The sequence below is a fragment of the Alligator mississippiensis genome, chromosome 1, assembly GCF_030867095.1.
Source record: "Alligator mississippiensis isolate rAllMis1 chromosome 1, rAllMis1, whole genome shotgun sequence".
NCBI lineage: Eukaryota > Metazoa > Chordata > Crocodylia > Alligatoridae > Alligator > Alligator mississippiensis.
In genome coordinates, this window is record NC_081824.1 from 1,477,657 (window position 1) to 1,494,930 (window position 17,274).

General features: G+C 49.7%; 1 protein-coding gene across 1 annotated transcript in view; it reads right to left on the minus strand.

The window, feature by feature from the left end:
- Positions 1 to 17,217, minus strand: part of HADHA (hydroxyacyl-CoA dehydrogenase trifunctional multienzyme complex subunit alpha) — a 38,152-nt gene extending 20,935 nt beyond the window's left edge. Inside the window, exons 1-7 of the mRNA XM_006258658.4 lie at positions 17,109 to 17,217; positions 10,663 to 10,704; positions 10,503 to 10,573; positions 9,556 to 9,689; positions 5,367 to 5,505; positions 1,839 to 1,958; positions 1,661 to 1,763 (exon numbers count right to left, since the gene is read on the minus strand). Of these exons, the coding sequence (XP_006258720.2) occupies positions 1,661 to 1,763; positions 1,839 to 1,958; positions 5,367 to 5,505; positions 9,556 to 9,689; positions 10,503 to 10,573; positions 10,663 to 10,704; positions 17,109 to 17,202 (703 nt within the window). The 5' untranslated portion in view covers positions 17,203 to 17,217. The remainder of the gene's footprint in view (positions 1 to 1,660; positions 1,764 to 1,838; positions 1,959 to 5,366; positions 5,506 to 9,555; positions 9,690 to 10,502; positions 10,574 to 10,662; positions 10,705 to 17,108) is intronic.
- Positions 17,218 to 17,274: the final 57 nt, after the last annotated feature.

A 17,274-nucleotide genomic window follows, 5' to 3' on the forward strand; every position in this document is an offset into this window, starting at 1 on the left:
TCCCATGACCCTATCACTTCACTGTCTCCTGCCAGGACAGATCAAAAGAGAAGTATTGTGCTCATTCCCACTTGCCTGTTCATGGGCAAGGGGCTCATGTAAGCTGTTTAAACCTTAATTAACAATGCTGTTTCCAGTCCCACTCAAACTTCAGTGATTAAGCTACTGTCTGCTCCATTTGCATCTTAATGTTAAGAAGAAGGAGCCAGTCTCAACTTCCTTCTCATTTATAAGCTGATCTGCTGCTGCTGAGCGACCCATGGTGGGCCCAATGATCTGACTTCATGGCAGTTTCTTGCTCTGTTGAGTTTCTCTCCGGTCACTTTTCAGAATGACACTACATTTGAAGAGTGAGCAAGTATCTCTTTGCCATACCGCCCAGATTATCTCGGCCTATTGTAAAGGCAGCGAAGAGCTGCTTGAAATCACAGCTCACGAACTATATAAATATATGGAGTTTCCTTACAAACCAAATGATCTGAGCAGCTCTAGCAATGGTCTTGGCTTCCTATGAGTGGAAAACTGTGCCAGTATCCCTTTTCCTGAACAGACTACAATCCCGGTGCCTAAGCAGGTGCAGCTCTAGCTGGAACGCTTCAAAGAACAATTATGGAAAATTTCTAAACAAAAAGGAAGCAGCAGCTAATCAGGGGCAATTCAATTTCCCAAGTCCATCTGGCAAGAGGACAGACTTGGGTGATATTTAGGAGAAACTTGTACAGAAAGAACCCCCCCCCCGCCCTCCAAACTGCCCTTCTTTAAATAGAATCTGTCTTCTTAGAATTGATCCCACTCCCAAAAACACAAAGGTCTAATCCTGTGAAGATGCTGAGGGTCTCTCGCCCCAGTTCCTGCACTGAGAGAACTTTATCTGGATGCAATGAAGAGCATGACCAGTGGGCAGGGACCTACTTAAATTGCTGTTTCGCATTTTTTGTGGAAACTGTGAAAAATGGGGATCTTCACAAAAAATAGTGCTGGCTGCAATCTCCCATGAATTAACTCCCCAAAATGTTTCCTGGAATACAAAGATTTAGATTTAAAATGTAATACTTAGATTTATAATATTATGGCAATTTATATGATATTTCCAAGGAACGTGCTATGCAATTATGCGGTTTTTGCCTCTTAGCCAATCAGCGGTGAAGGACAGGGCCTCCAAGGCCCCTCTGCCAATCAGCAGCCACAAGCAGGCTGCAAAAAACACTTTCTCTCACCACAACTTAAGTAGGTCCCTACCAATGGAAGCTACTAGGCTCACCGGCATGTTTGACTGCAGCCAGTTTGCGAGACTGAATGCCTGGCAGTGCTAGGGTTAGTGTATCTCTGCCCCGAAGCCTCAAGTCAGTAACAGTAAGAGCAGTATCTATACAGGATAAATCCAGGCCTCAGGGGAGCTCCTGCCTTTAGCAATCATGATCTCCTTTCAACCAGACAAGGATGCAGGGGCTTATCTGACTTCAACTACTCACACTAAAGGAGTCCCTGGTCCACCCTGTATTCTACCCTTTGCAATTCACTTGGCTATAAATGGTCAAAGTAAAACAATTTCCAGGCTTTCACTCCCCAGCTAAATTGCACTGCACAGATCATTCCCTATCCTCAAAGGAGAATTAGTGGGGAGTAACTTGAAGACAATTCTTGTGTCTTTGCATCTGACCTAGTGGGTCCACCAGCTGATCAACCAGCCCCATCTTCTTGGCTCTGTCAGCACGGATGTTTCTCCCAGTCAGCATCATGTCAAAGGCAGCAGGAAGCCCCACCTAGAAGGCAGACAGAGGGTGTCAGCACTAGAGACAGTCATGTGGAGGGAAGGGACTGCTGTGGTCTTCACTTACCATCGCTGGCAACCTCTGAGTGCCCCCCGCCGCAGGGAGGAGCCCCAGTAATACTTCAGGTGTGCCCAAGACTGTTTTCCTGTCCTTTGTTGCTATTCTGTATTGACAGGCGATGGCAACCTGGAAGCAAGAGACAGAGATGTAACAAATACAAGTAGGCTGTTCACTGGCATCTGGTGAAGGAAATGCTAAGAGCTCAACCTGCCCTAGCTCCATAGTTTCATAGTTGGTTGGGTCAGAAGGGACCTGAGCAGATCATCAAATCCGACCCCCTGCCATGGGCTGGAAAGAGTGCTGGGGTCAAACGACCCAGCTAGGTGATTATCCAGCCTCCTTTTGAAGACCCCCAGGGTAGGAGCAAGCACTTCCCTTGGAAGTTGGTTCCAGCTCCTAGCCGCCCTGACAGTGAAGTAGCGCCTCCTGAGTTCTAGCCTGAATCTACTCTCAGTCAACTTATGGCTGTTATTCTCAACTATACTACACTCTCAAGCTGAACGGTTGCCTGACTCCCTCCAGACTCATTGCTTGCCCGCTCTGGGTTTGAAATGGTTCTTCTATGGTCATCTGGCCAGCTGACCTTGTTCCTCCTGGCTATTTTCAGTGACTGCCATCAGTGCAGTCTCATTTGCTCCGTGCAGTACATGACAGTGGATTTAGCCCTATGCCCACATCATACTTGAATGTTTATCACAATTGGAAAGCTCAGAGCCTGGCCCATGAGTCAGCCCTCAGGTAGGAGAGCCCCTGAGAGCAGTAGCACTTTCACTAAGGAACACAACGAGGGCTTTGGAGTTTAAAACTCTTCTGCCCAGCCAGTGTCAGGGGATGCAGTTGTTCTGGGCATCCGTACACGTTTGCGCTGCAGCACTGGGCACATGCAGTTGTAACATCCGTGCTGAGAAAACGGCAATGGCGAGCTTTTGAACTAAAACACACTGGAGGTGTTTTAGTTCAAAAGTGCACCGCTGCCATTTTCTGCGTACTCACAAACCTTTCACCACTTATACAACTGCATGTAAAGCAGTGCAGCGTGTGTCAGCTTGCGTGCAAAGCAGACTCAATTAATCAAGTCTGCTCCGACCCGCCGGATCTCTGGTGCATTGTGGGACAGAAAGGTATGTGTATAAATGCCCTCTGTGATAGTGTTAGACACGCTGTTCAGTGTCATGAAGTGAATATTGCACTCAACAGAAATGATGCGAGGGGATAGCTACTCAGTCAGAAATTTGGTCAGGTCACTTCAACACTGTCTCTCACCCCATTCTCATTTAAAAACTAGGGGACTGTGGTGCCGACACCTACACAGTCAGATGGGTCGCTGTCTGGAGGGCTGCGCCCAGAGAGCGGTGGTGGATGGGTCATTTTCGACCTGGAGGGATGTGGGCAGTGGGGTCCCCCAGGGCTCGGTCCTCGGACCTGCGCTGTTCAACATCTTCATCAGCGACTTGGAAGAGGGGGTAGAAAGCACCCTGTTCAAATTCACAGACGACACTAAGATGTGAGGGGATGTAGGCACGCTAGAAGGGAGGAATAAGCTGCAATTGGACCTAGACAGGTTACAGGGGTGGGCGGATGAGAACAGGATGGGTTCAACACTGACAAGTGCAAGGTGCTGCAGCTGGGGAGGAAGAACCAGCAGCATACCTACAGGCTGGGGAACTCCCTTCTCGTCAGTGCAGAGGCAGAAAAGGATCTTGGAGTCATTATTGATGGCAAAATGAACATGGGCCGACAGTGTGGGGACGCAGTCAGGAAGGCCAACCGCACCTTGTCCTGCATCCACAGATGCATCTCAAGTAGGGCCAAGGAGGTGATCCTCCCCCTCTATGCGACACTGGTCAGGCCGCAGCTGGAGTACTGCGTCCAGTTCTGGGCGCCGCACTTCAGGAGGGATGCGGCCAGCATTGAGAGGGTCCAGAGGAGGGCCACTCGCATGATCAGGGGCCAGCAGGGCAGGCCCTACGAGGAGAGGCTATGGAACCTGAACCTGTTCAGCCTCCACAAGAGAAGGCTGAGTGGGGATCTAGTGGCCTGTTACAAACTAGTCAGAGGGGACCAGCAGGCATTGGGGGAGTCCCTGTTCCCCCGAGCACTGCCAGGAGTGACTAGAAATAACGGTCACAAGCTGGCAGAGGATGGATTCAGAGTAGACAACAGGAGGTGCTACTTCACATTCAGGGTGGCTAGGATCTGGAACCAACTTCCAAGAGAAGTGGTGCTGGCTCCTATTCCGGGGGTCTTTAAGAGGAGGTCAGACGAACGCCTAGCCGGGGTCATTTGACCCCAGAAGTTTTTCCTGCCATGGCAGGGGGTTGGACTTGATGATCTGCTCAGGTCCCTTCTGACCCTAACAACTAAGAAACTATGAAACTGGTATCAGCCTCCTGCACACACTAACAAGGATCTTAAAGAAATGCAAGTGGTCAGGACCTGTGTCCCTGAAAGACAGTCCCAGAGCAGTGCGCTCTTTGGCACAGCACAAGGGCATCAGCTCAATCCCAACACACAAGGCCATTGAGCAGATTACTGACCTCTCAATAGACAGTTACGGTTGGAAGGGACCTCAGGAGGTCATTCAGTCCAGTGGTTCTCAGCTTCTTTTGTACCAGGAGCCATTTGTAAACACTGATGGCCAGTCCCAAACCAGTGCTCCCTGCCCCCAGGCCCCAGCCCCGCAGTGTGTGGGGCAGAGGACACATGTATGTGGGGCACGGGGGGCCCCCATGCAGCCCCTTGAAGGCTGGAACTGACAGCCTGCAAGGGAAAAGCCATGGCTTCCCATGTTTTCCTCCTTTAAAGGAGAATCTATTTTTAATGTTTGTTCACAACCCTTTCATATACTCTTGCAACCCATTTTTGGGTTGCAACCTATGGGTTGAAAAACACTGATCTAGTTTAACCCCGTGCTGAAAGCAGGACCAGCCCCAGCTAGATCATTCCAGCCAGGGCTCTGTCAAACTGGGCCTTAAAAACCTCCAAGGAGGGAGATTCCACAACCTCTGTAGGTAACTTGTCCCAGTGCTTCATTACCCTCCTAGTGAGAAATTTTTTCCTAATATCCAACTTAAATCTTCCTTGCTGCAACTTGAGCCTGTTGCTCCTTGTTCTGTCATCTGCCACCACTGAGAACAGCCCAGCTCCATCTTCTTTGGAACCACCCTTCAGGTAGCTGAAGGCTACTATCATATGCCCTTTCAGTCTTCTCTTTTGCAGACTAAATAAACCCAGTACCTTCAGCCTCTCCTCTTCCCTGTGCTTTCTAAATACCGGCCAGCCCAGCCCTGTCCCTGCTTGTGAGAAACCATCCAATGTTTGTGTAAGCAGAAGGAAGGATGTAGCAGACATTTAATGTGCTGTAACCCCCCCCACCATTAGCAGGTACTCAAAGGCACACATGGAGTGTCAGGCCTGGTGAATCTTTTGAGAAATCCAGCCACATTCTCCAAAATCACCCAGGTATCAGCAATGTGATGCCAGGGTATCACCCTCTCCCACTGCTGCTAGGCAGGCTGAAACATTACACATTACCTCTAGTCCTCCTCCCAGGCAGGAACCACTGATGGCAGCAACTATGGGTTTGGGTGACTTCTCCAGATTGGCTAGCATCTTCTGTCCTTCCTGAGACAGCTGGCTCACTTCCTGAGAGGTTTTGCAGGCTTCAATCATGCTGCAATGAGGCAGAAAGACCCACTGAAGCTTTGCAAGAAGGTCAAGAAGCTTCAGCAAACCGCTTAGTTCCCCACTGCCCAAAACATTGTTAGCTGCCAGGCAGCACTGTTTACCTCTGCAGGGTCCACAGACCAGTGAAGTACATTTGCCTTTCGTGCAAGACACTTCCCAAACCTTGCTGGGGAGAGGGCTCACAAACAACCTTGCATACACTGCCTGCTGTATTGCTAGGGCCTGGGGAAGATGGAGGGGAGTACAGGAGAGTGCTTGTGGGAGCATGTGACCAGAGGGCTGCCCCTCCATGCTCATCCAATTAGACTCCATTAGCCAAATCCTTTCATTTGGGGGTGGTAGGGCCTGCTGGCCAGGAACTGAATAGCTGGATCTGAGCGCCAAGACCAAGGAAAGCTTTGTACATTCAGCTGTTCTCTTGTCAAAGATAGTCATGTCATTCTATCAGCTTTGGCCTCCTCCCCCTACAGCACATGCCATATTAAACTTTTTATCTCAGGTTCGGACAGAGGCCCACGTGTTTCTGAATAGCTGAGACCTGCTTGTCAGCTAGGGAAAGACCTGGCTAGAGATTTCTTGAAACAGTTCCCCACAAAAGGGGGAAAAAACAGGAAATTCTGGGGGCTAGAAATAAACCTCCCAGATTAGTGAGAGGGCCAGGCATGATAACCTTAGAGCAGGCTGCATTCAGCAGGCAGCAAGTCAGCATACACCGATGGCCTTGCAGTCACTAAGCCAGTCAAGGCGTGTCAACATGCTGGTGCGGGCAGACCTGCATCGCAGACTGCCACATACCCCAGGGCCAATGTAATTTGTGTGGAGAGCTGAAAGCAGCTGTTCTTCCGGGATTTATAAGCCAACAGTGTGTCCTTGTCACCAAGAAGGATAATGGCATCCTGGGCTGCATTGGTAGCAGTGTTGTCAGCAGATCGAGGGCAGTGATTCTTCCCCTCTATTCAGCACTAGGGAGGCCACATCTGGAGTCCTGTGTCCAGTTTTGGGCACCCCACTACAGAAAGGATGTGGACACATTGGAGAGTCCATCAGAGGGCAATGGAAATGGTTGGGGGGCTGAAGCACAGGACTTGTGAGGACAGGCTGAGGGAACTAGGAGCTATGCTTTTCTTGACCTACTGCTCACAAACAGGGAAGAATTGGTGGGGGGGATGCAGAAGTGGATAGCAAGTTGGGCAGCAGTGCCCATGAGATGATTGAGTTCAGGATCCTGACAAAAGGAAGGATGGAGAGTGACAGCGTATGGACCCTGGACTTCAGAAAAGCAGACTTTGACCCCCTCAGGGAACTGATGGGCAGGATTCCCTGGGAGGACAGTCTGAGGGGGAAACAGTCCAGGAGAACTGGTTGTATTTTAAAGACATCTTACTGAGACCGTAGGAACGAGCCATCCCGATGTGCAGGATGAATCGCAAATGTGGCAAGCGACCAGTTTGGCTTAGCAGAAAACTCTCTGGTGAGCTTAAACACAAAAAAGAAGCTTACAAGAAGTGGACGCTTGGGGAGGAGGGACCAGGGAGGAGTATAAAAGTATTGCCCAGGCATGCAGGGATGAGATCAGGAAGGACGAAGTGCAACTGGAGTTGCAGCTAGCAAAGGACATGAAGGGTAACAAGAAGGGTTTCTACAAGTACATTAGCAACAAGAGGAAAAACAGGGAAAGCATGGGTCCCTAACTGAAAGGGGGAGGCAACCATGTGACCGAGGATGAGGAAAAAGCTGAAGTGCTCAATGCCTTTTTTAGCTCGGTCTTCACAGGCAAGGTCACCTCCTAGACTACTACACTGGGCAGCACAGTTTGGGGAGGAGGTGAGCAGCCCTCAGTGGTGAAAGAACAGGTTAGGGACTTAAAAAAGCTAAGTCCATGGGGCCAGATGGGATGCATACAAAATTGCTGAGGGAGTTGGCCGATATGATTGCAGAGCCACTGGCCATTATCTTTGAAAAATCAAGGCAATCAGGTCCTGGATGACTGGAAAAGGGCAAATATAGTGCCCATCTTTAAGAAATGGAAGAAGGATCCAGGGAGCTACAGACCAGTTAACCTCACCCTCAGTCCTTGGAAAGATCATGGAGCAGATCCTCAACAAATCTATTTCTAAGCACCTGGAGGAGGTGGTGGTGATTAGGAACAGTCAGCACAGTTTCTACCAAGGGTAAGTCATGCCTTACCAACCTGATTGCCTTCTATATCAAGGTAACTGGCTCTGTGCATACAGGGAAAGCAGTGGATGTGATTTAACCATCTCTCACAGCATTCCTGAAAGCAAGCTGAGGAAGTATGGACTGGATGAATGGACTGTAGGGTGGATAGAAAACTGGCTGGTCAGGCTCAGTAGGTAGTAATAACTGGCTCAATGCCTGGTTGGCAGCTGGTTTCAAGTGGAGTGCTCCAGAGGTCAGTCCTGTGGCCAGTTTTGTTCAATATCTTCATTACCAAACTGGAAGATGGTATGTAGTGCGCCCTCAGCAAGTTCGTAGATGATGCCAAGCTGGGGGATGTAGTAGATATGCTGGAGCAGGGGTGGGCAAAACGTGGCCCGGGGACCAGATGCGGCCTGCCAGGCCATTCTATCCAGCCTCTGATGCCTCCCCAAAATTAAGAAAATTAATATTTAGCTGCCCCTGGCTGCCTGTCATGTGGTCCTCGATGGCTTGCCAAAACTCAGTAAGTGGCCCTCTGCCCAGAATAATTGCCCGCCCCTGATACAGAACTAGAGAAGGCTGGATGCAACCTGTCAGGTCATTCTATTGGCCTGCAGGGCCCCTAAAAATTTTAGAAAATTAATATTTATTTGCCCCTGGCTGCCTGTCATGCGGCCCTTGGGGGCTTGCCAAAACTCAGTAAGCAGCCCTACACCTGAAATAATTGCCTGCCCCTGCACTGGAGGGTAGGGCTAGGATTCAGAGTGACCTAGACAAGTTGGAAGACTGGGGCAAAAGAAATCTCATGAAGTTCAACAAGGACAAGTGCAAAGTCCTGCACTTAGGACAGGACAATCCCACAGCCTGGGGACTGACTGGCTAAGCAGTAGCTGTGCAGAAAAGGACCCTCAGGTTTAGTGGACAATAAGATGGATATGAGTTAGCAGTGGGTCCTCGTTGCCAAGAAGGCTAACGGCATCCTGGGCTGCATTAGTAAGAGTGTTGCCAGCAGATCGAGGGAAGTGATCATTCTGCTCTATTCTGTACTGACAGAGGCCACATCTGGAGTCCTGTGTTCAGTTTTGGGCCCCCCACTACAGAAAAGATGTGGGGAAGTTGGAGAGTCCAGCAGAGGGCAACAAAAATGGTTTGTGGGCTGGGGTACATGACTTGCGAAGAGAGGCTGAGGGAACTGGGTTTATTTAGTCTGCAAGGGAGACAAGGGGATTTGATAGCAGCCTTTAACTACCTGAAGGGTGGTTCCAATGAGGATGGGGGCAGACTGTTCTCAGTGGTAGCAGATGACAGGAGAAGGAGCAATGGGCTCATATTACAGCAAGGGAGGTTTAGGCTGGATATTAGGAAAAACTCTCTCACTAGGATGGTAGTAAAGCAAGGCTGTCAAGTCTCCATCCTTGGAGGTTTTGAAGACACGGGTAGACAAAGCCTTGGCTGGGATGATGTAGTTGGGGCTGGTCCTGCTTGGAGCAGGGGGTTGGACTAGATGTGACCTCCTGAGGTCCCTTCCAACCCTCATTTTCTATGACTATGACATGGCCTGCAGGCCAGCATATAATGCTCTGCTCCACACCATGCTTGGGACTCTTCCCCCCCCCCCCCCCCCGACTGCTCCTTTGCACATAGCTAAGTAGTGGCCACATGTGTGACTGCTGCCCCCAAACTCCATTAAGCAGAGCCCTGCCAAGACGCACAGAATAAGTTGGAGTATCTAGCTTCTGCCCCCACACTGAACAAGCCTTGGCAGCAAACTAATGCGCCTTCAAAGCACATGAAGCTTCTGATCATGATACTAGTAGGAGTGTCTCTGCTAATTGTCAAAGCTCTGAACAAGGACTTTCTGCTCCCCACAGCTTACTTGATGTCAGCCCCAGCAATAAAGGAGCCTGGTTTCGCAGAGATCAGGACGGCACTTTTAACTGCTTCATTGGCCCAGATTTCGTTCATTATCTCTACAAACTCCGACTGCAGTTGTTTGGACAGCGTGTTTACCTAGAGACAGTAAATATGTGGTGAGACAGACAGCAGAGATTAACCTCTAGTGAAGCATCTACCTTTTAGGCTCCACACAGTCAAAAAGCTTGCCAATGGAAAGATCCCCCCACTGAAGGGCAGGGGCAGATAGAAGCAGAAAATACACTCCTGCCTTCAGATTAAACAGCAAGTTTAGGCAAGATCCCCTCCTTACTCCACAGTTTCATTCAGCAGTATAGAGCTTTCCAGCACAGGTAAGATAAGCCTGAGCTATTTTTAATGCTTATTTGAATAGTTGAGTCCAAGCACAGCTCTGTTGTAGAGTTAGGAAGCTGTTTGTCTCCAAAGAATCCAGCACACCAGATTTGCAGTCCATCTAATTCAGCATCCAAACATTTTTTCCAAAAGCCTGTCACTAAGTGGGTGTATGAGGACATGAAGATTTATGACCTTCCCTAAACTTTTCAGTTGTACTTGGCTTCACCTGCATGTTTTCCCTTGGCACCTTGATGTCCAGTCTTTTTTCAAATGCTTGGACTCAACAATATTTTGGGGCAGTGAGCACCACAGGGCAATTTCATGCATAACACATCTGTCTTAACAGTTTTAAATGCGATTCCTCTCCATTCCACTGAAGTGCCCCTATCATTGCAAGAAAAGGTGCACTAGGTGTTCCTATGTTAACATGCACTCCAGTTCAACTTTTCCAAATCTAAACAGCTTGTCTCATTAGCGCTCTAGCAAGTCTGAACTCTTATCGTCTTTGTACAACTCTCACCCTAGCCTCAATCTTCTGTAATACCTATTAGCCACAGCTGACCACAGCAATACCTTTGAATTTGGTGTGTTGAAACGTACAACCGCAACATCTCCTTTGATATTGTAGCTCACGTGGGTTCTATCTGGAGACAGAAGAAGAACTGCATCAGGCGTGTTCTTCATGGATTTCAGCAGAAGGTATCACAAAGCATATCTACGTCTTTACACTTACCCCTAAGAGGAGAGGAGGTGGAAATATTCCGGCAGGCATAATCTAGGGAAGAGAGGGTGTAGGTGTTACAGGTGCTCTCAACATTACTTGGGCAGCTACTGGGAGAGGAAATATTTCAATATCCTCCAAGCCCCAGCCAGTTCCTTTCCCAAAGACCCATTTTGACCTTTAGAAGCTGCACAGGACTCAGGTAGGCCACACACTATCCAAGTGACCTCCTGTCCTGGTCACTTTCCAGCATCACAAATGTCACCACCAGAATAAACCCAGAGGCCGTGTGACACAGTATTGAACATCTTATGTTGCAAGCAGCCTGCAGTGCTTGCTGCTGATGTTAACACTGAGTCACAGAAACACAAAGCTTGAAGAGACCGCGTGAAGTTACATCTAGCTCAGCCCCCTGCTTGAGGCAGGACCACCCCTGATTAACCATCTCAGCCAAACATGCATCTAAACTGCTCTTCAAAACTTCCAGGGGTAAAGACTTCCACCCTCGCACCTAAATCTGTGCCAGTGCTGAACCACCCTCAGAGTGCAAAAGCTCTCTGCGAGATCCAATCTAATCTTTCCTTGTCACAATTTCAGACAGTTGCTTTTTGCCTCTGTGGACACAGGGAACAGGGAATCACCACCTCTTTATAATAACCATTCTGGTATTTGAAAACCATTCAAATCCCTTCTCCATCTTCTCTTCTCCAGGTTAGATAATCCTAATTCTTCCAACCTTTCTTTTGCAAGGCCTGTGTTCTAGACCTAAGTTTGCACAGTTCAACCTCTGTTCACGTGCAGCAGGCTGAAGATCCATCTCAGACTGTGCAGAACCCAGAAACTGGTGCATCCTAAAACACTTAGAGGCTAAAAAAAGTGACAGAGACATTAGCGGTTCCCCCCTCAGCAGGAGCAGAGCTATTTGATAAGCATGACCTCTCCAGTTGAGAATATCAAGGGATGCTTCCACTCCTGCCTTCAGGGGCTGCTTCAAAGAACTCTACACATGAAACAGAGAAACATGCAGATCTCAGGCTATTACTTGGTTCTGAACATAAAAGGTGCCATGGACAGGGAGACTGAGGCACACAGGAACTAGGGAGGGAAAACTTGCTACCCACCTTGTAAATTACTAATTAGAGGGCACAAATCAGAGTTAGGACAGCGCTGAGTCCACACACTCATTTCAAAGTAGGATTGTGCCTATTTGGTGAGGAACCACCTGTAATAAACTACAGAATGAGTAACATCCCATTTACCCCAATAGAGTGGTCCGTCATTTTGTTTCATTTTTAAATTTTATACCCTATTTGCTTTGCACCGTCTCTCTTTCCACACTTCATAGATTCATAGATGTTAGGGTCAGAAGGGACCTCAATAGATCATCGAGTCCAACCCCCTGCATAGGCAGGAAAGAGTGCTGGGTCTAGATGACCCCCGCTAGATGCTCATCTAACCTCCTCTTGAAGACCCCCAGGGTAGGGGAGAGCACCACCTCCCTTGGGAGCCCGTTCCAGACCTTGGCCACTCGAACTGTGAAGAAGTTCTTCCTAATGTCCAGTCTAAATCTGCTCTCTGCTAGCTTGTGGCCATTGTTTCTTGTAACCCCCGGGGGCGCCTTGGTGAATAAATCCTCACCAATTCCCTTCTGTGCCCCCGTGATGAACTTATAGGCAGCCACAAGGTCGCCTCTCAACCTTCTCTTGCGGAGGCTGAAAAAGTCCAGGTGCTCTAGTCTCTCCTCATAGGGCTTGGCTTGCAAGCCCTTGACCATACGAGTGGCCCTTCTCTGGACCCTCTCCAGGTTATCCACATCCCTCTTGAAGTGTGGCACCCAGAATTGCACGCAGTACTCCAACTGCGGTCTGACCAGCGCCCGATACAGGGGAAGTATCACCTCCTTGGTACTGTTCGTCATGCATCTGCTGATGCACAATAAAGTGCCATTAGCTTTTCTGATGGCTTTGTCACACTGCCGGCTCATGTTCATCTTGGAGTCCACTAGGACTCCAAGATCCCTTTCTGCTTCCGTGCCACCCAGCAGGTCATTCCCTAGGCTGTAGGTGTGCTGGACATTTTTCCTCCCTAGGTGCAGCACTTTGCATTTCTCCTTGTTGAACTGCATTCTGTTGTTTTCTGCCCACTTGTCCAACCTGTCTAAGTGTGCTTGCAGTTGTTCCCTGCCTTCCGGCATGTCCACTTCTCCCCATAGCTTTGTGTCATCTGCAAACTTGGACAGAGTACACTTCACTCCCTCGTCCAAGTCGCTGATGAAGGCATTGAAGAGTATCGGTCCAAGGACTGAGCCCTGCGGGAGCCCACTGCCCACACCCTTCCAGGTCGAAACCGACCCATCCACCACGACTTCCCCACTCAGACCTCCTAAGTCGCATAGACTTCATGCTGCTTGAGGTGGAAACAGCCTAAATGGCTGCTCCTGTAGAGCCATTCCTCCTGTAGAGCCACGGAGAGAGGCTGTTTCCTTTTAGCATCTACCCACAACATCCATCGCTGCTGAAATCCCACCTGCTTCTGTTCAGCTTTCACCAAGAAGCTCTCTCAAGAGCAGGTCAGGACTACCAGTAGCCACTGCAGCCGACACATGCTTCTCCTGGGCCTGAGAGCCACAGACCTCAACACTAATAAAAATGCTGCTCCCCAACTAGCATGCTGCAAATGCACTGGATGGGAAGCATAAACTCCTGCACTCACAGCTACTACAGAAGCTTATATATTGAGCATGAGCAAGATCCTTTGGGCTGTGGCTTTTCCAGAGGCAAGTGATTTCCCAGAAGAGGGAGCAGCAATCAATGAGGCATCAGCAATCAGCCTACATGCTCAGATAAGCAGAACACGTATCCTGCACTTTGCTTTGCAGCTGGGCTCTTCCTCCACCCCCAGCCACGTGATCTTGGCTCATCGCTGAAAGCGATGAGTGCACTTTGGCCTACATTCTGCTGTGTCTCCTGCAACGGGAGAGGACGTGAACTCTGCCCCACATTCCAGCGTGCGCAGGATGCATGGAGGAGAAACTGCTTTGCGGGGATGGAAAGTGTGTGCCACATTTAGATTTGGCAGCCTCCTTCCTGAAAGGGTGGGAGTGATGTGCTCCCAGCACCATTTGATAAAGACACTTAGCAACCAGTTCACACCTTCAGACTGCTCTTTCAGAAGATTTTTGGCCAAGAAGGAGGTCTAGATCGTAAGCGCTCTGTGCAACCTTTGATATCCTTAAGCTTCTAAGAGAAGCTCACAGACTTATCACCTAGAAATCACCTCATCTCCAAAAAGCAAAGCATTCACATGACTAGCATCACCCCAGACGCAGCCAACTTAGAGAGCAGGTGTGAGAACGAAGGGATCCATTTGCCATTCAGCTAAAAATGCAGCCCCGATTTGTGTCACTTTGGCAGTGTATACCTAAGAGAAGGGCAGCTGTGAGCTGCCTTGTAGCATATCCTCACTTGGGCCCACAGAGTGCCCCATTGTAGGCACAACAAGAGATGGGCAAGGAAAAATATTGACTCCTGCTGACCAAAGGACAACAGGTAGCAATTCCCCTCCTACCCTCATATGAGGGCCTGTGTTAAGGTCAACCTTAGTACAGGAAGGGCAGCAATATAACAGGAGCCATAAACAGGTGCACTGTTATATGGAGTATGAAACGTCTGCACGATGACATACGGCAGCGTTCCAGACTTCACCAAATACAGCTACATTTCTAAGATGTAGCTACATTTCAAAAGAAAAAAGACTCGATTGAAAAGTAGATAAATAACTGAAGAGATGAACCAATCTTCTGCCATTTCAACGGTCTAATAGACATTTGCCGCTGCCCCTTATAAGCTTTTCTTAAAAGACGCATGCTTCCCATTCTCACTTTCCCTTCAAGTTTCAGTAAGAAGGTACAAAGCCAAAAATCTGGAACAAGACACCATACATGTCACCACAGCCAATTCCTCTGTACGCTGGCTATTTAAACAGATTGCAAGCTCTTGGGGCAGGAGTTTCTCAGTACAGTTAACTAAAATTTTGATGGCACAGAAAAACCTATCAGAAATGGCACAAAGCAGAGACAGATGCAGATCTCAGGCTGTTACTTGGTTCTGAACATAAAAGGTCCCATTGACGGGGAGACTGAGGCACACAGGAACTAGGGAGGGAAAACTTGCTACCCATCTTGTAAATTACTAATTAGAGGGCACAAATCAGAGTTCGGACAGCGCTGAGTCCACACACTCATTTCAAAGTAGGATTGTGCCTATTTGGTGAGGCACCACCTGTAATAAACTACAGAATGAGCAACATCCCATTTACCCTAATAGAATGGTCTGTCATTTTGTTTCATTTTTAAATTTTCTGCCCTATTTTATTTGCTTTGCACTGTCTCTCTTTCCACACTTCCCCACTCAGGCCTCCTAAGTCGCATGGACTTCATGCTGCTTGAGGTGGAAACAGCCTCTCTCCGTGGCTCTACAGGACAAGACCATTTCATAGACATTAGGGCTAGAAGGGACCTCGGAAGATCTTTGTGTGCAGTCCCCTGCCCCCAGGGCAGGAAGTCACCTGGGGTCACAGGATCCCACTTGAAGTTCTGGAGCTACTCTGAGTATGAAGGGAGTACGAAAACTGATGCTTAGCATGGCGGGCTGTTGTCTAAACTTGCAGCCCTGCTCCTGGGGGCTGCTTACACACACAGCTGCACTTGAAACACCAAGAGATGCGAGATACAGGACCGTCAAGGAACCGTCTGTTTGCAACTGGGGTGTGAGAGGATGGATCCAAAGTCCACGCGGCTTTCATCACATCAGCGGCTCTTTTTGGTGTTTTGCCTACCCTTACAAATCTTGAACCTTTTATTGGGCAAAGACTGACGGGGGGGTGGGGGGGGGGGAAACATCTGAAGAACAAAGAACAATTTCCAGACAAAACTTCCATCCCCCTTATGGACTAGGAGCAATGGCCTCAAGCTGCAGCAGAGGAAATTTAGGTTGGAGATTTGGAGGAACGTTTTTGACCGAGAGTGGTCAAGCACTGGAACAGGTTACTTGGGGAAACTGTGGTGTCTCCATCCCTGGAAATATTTAAAAGCAAGTTGGACAGGCACTTGGCTGGGATGGTTTGGTCAGGGATAGCCCAGCCTTGAGTTGGGAGGTGGACGAGATGACCTTGCGAGGTCTCTACTAGCCCTACTTTCCTATGATCGTGGTGGTGGGGGGAAAGTAAAGGTGAAACATTACATATTTTAAGGGGCAGCATTAACAATCAGAACAAGGACTCTACAAGCAAAAAATAAAAATGCAAGTATACAATACGGCTTCTGCCAATTCACCCATCACATTATTTTTTAGCGCTCCTTGCCATAGTTTGCATGGTCACAGACATTTAGATTGATTTAGAGCTGTAACGCTGTTTCAAAACCCAGGTCCCTTTGTACGACACAACTTTTCACGTACCGGGAGTAAAAAACCTCCCTCCAACGATCGCATCCCGCGACCAGCCAAGGATGAGCGCTGACCGGCCTCTGGCACCGACGCAAACAGACACCAAGAACTGGAACAACCAGCACGAGACAAAGCAACACGTCCCACTGTAAAGACGCAGCCCCCAGGTTAAAAAGCCCAAGGAAACCGGTGATCTCTCATCAGCGGCAAGCGAATATACCGAATGTAGTTCGTTTTGACCCTGAGATTAAGCCATTCGATTTAAGCATCATAAGCTTTGCTCTTCTGTTTGACTGGAGAGACGCCCACAGAGAGCTCTGGCTGCCACGGACCTGACGCTTCTCTGCAGACACACTCACGTGCTGGTCGCCGAAGTTGCCTTCCCGCGCTACGAAGTCAAGAAGCAGGAATTTGCTCGTCGTTCAGCCCCAAGGAAACGCCTCCCCCTCGTTCCTGTCCCCCTCCCCAAGGTGAAAAACTCCTTTGGAAAAGGAGGGAGTGGGTCTATTGATATCTGGGGGGGGGGGGGCAGTGTGAGACGCTGACCCCAACGAGCCCCACGCACCTGAACCGGGAAGGGGACGCTCTGGGGGAGGCTTCAACCCCCGCAACACATGGAGGGAGCGGGGGAGGGGGGAGGGGAAGGAAAGCGGGGGGGGGGGTGCCCCCCACAGCACAGCACGAGCATCGCTGCGCCCGCACCGGACCGCCGCAGGAAATTAATCGCAAATCATCGTCGAAACGCAGCGATTAGCCGCAAATCATAACGCAACGCAGGGCGCGACCGCGACTCGAAAAGCGAATCCCTGCGATTACGAGTGGGGTTCACCTTCAGCCCGCGAATCACAGAAATCAAGCGCTGATCACGGGCGCTGCCCCCCCGAATCCTACTCAGTCATGGGCGCTGCCCTCCCCCTCTCCATCAACCCCCGGAGCCTCATCCATCACGGGAATTAATCATCTTAATCGTTAATCGCACAAATTAGTCACAAATCCTGATGAGCCGGCGCTCACCGCGGAGGAGGCGCAGGGCGCGGGGGCAGAGGCCGGGGCGGGCGGCGGCCGGGATCCGCGCGAGGCTGCCCATGGCGCGCACCGCCGCCGCCATCTTGCGCAGGGAGGTCAGACGCGGCCACCCTGCCCCTCGCGGGGGCCTTTCTCGACGCCGTCGCGCCCCCGG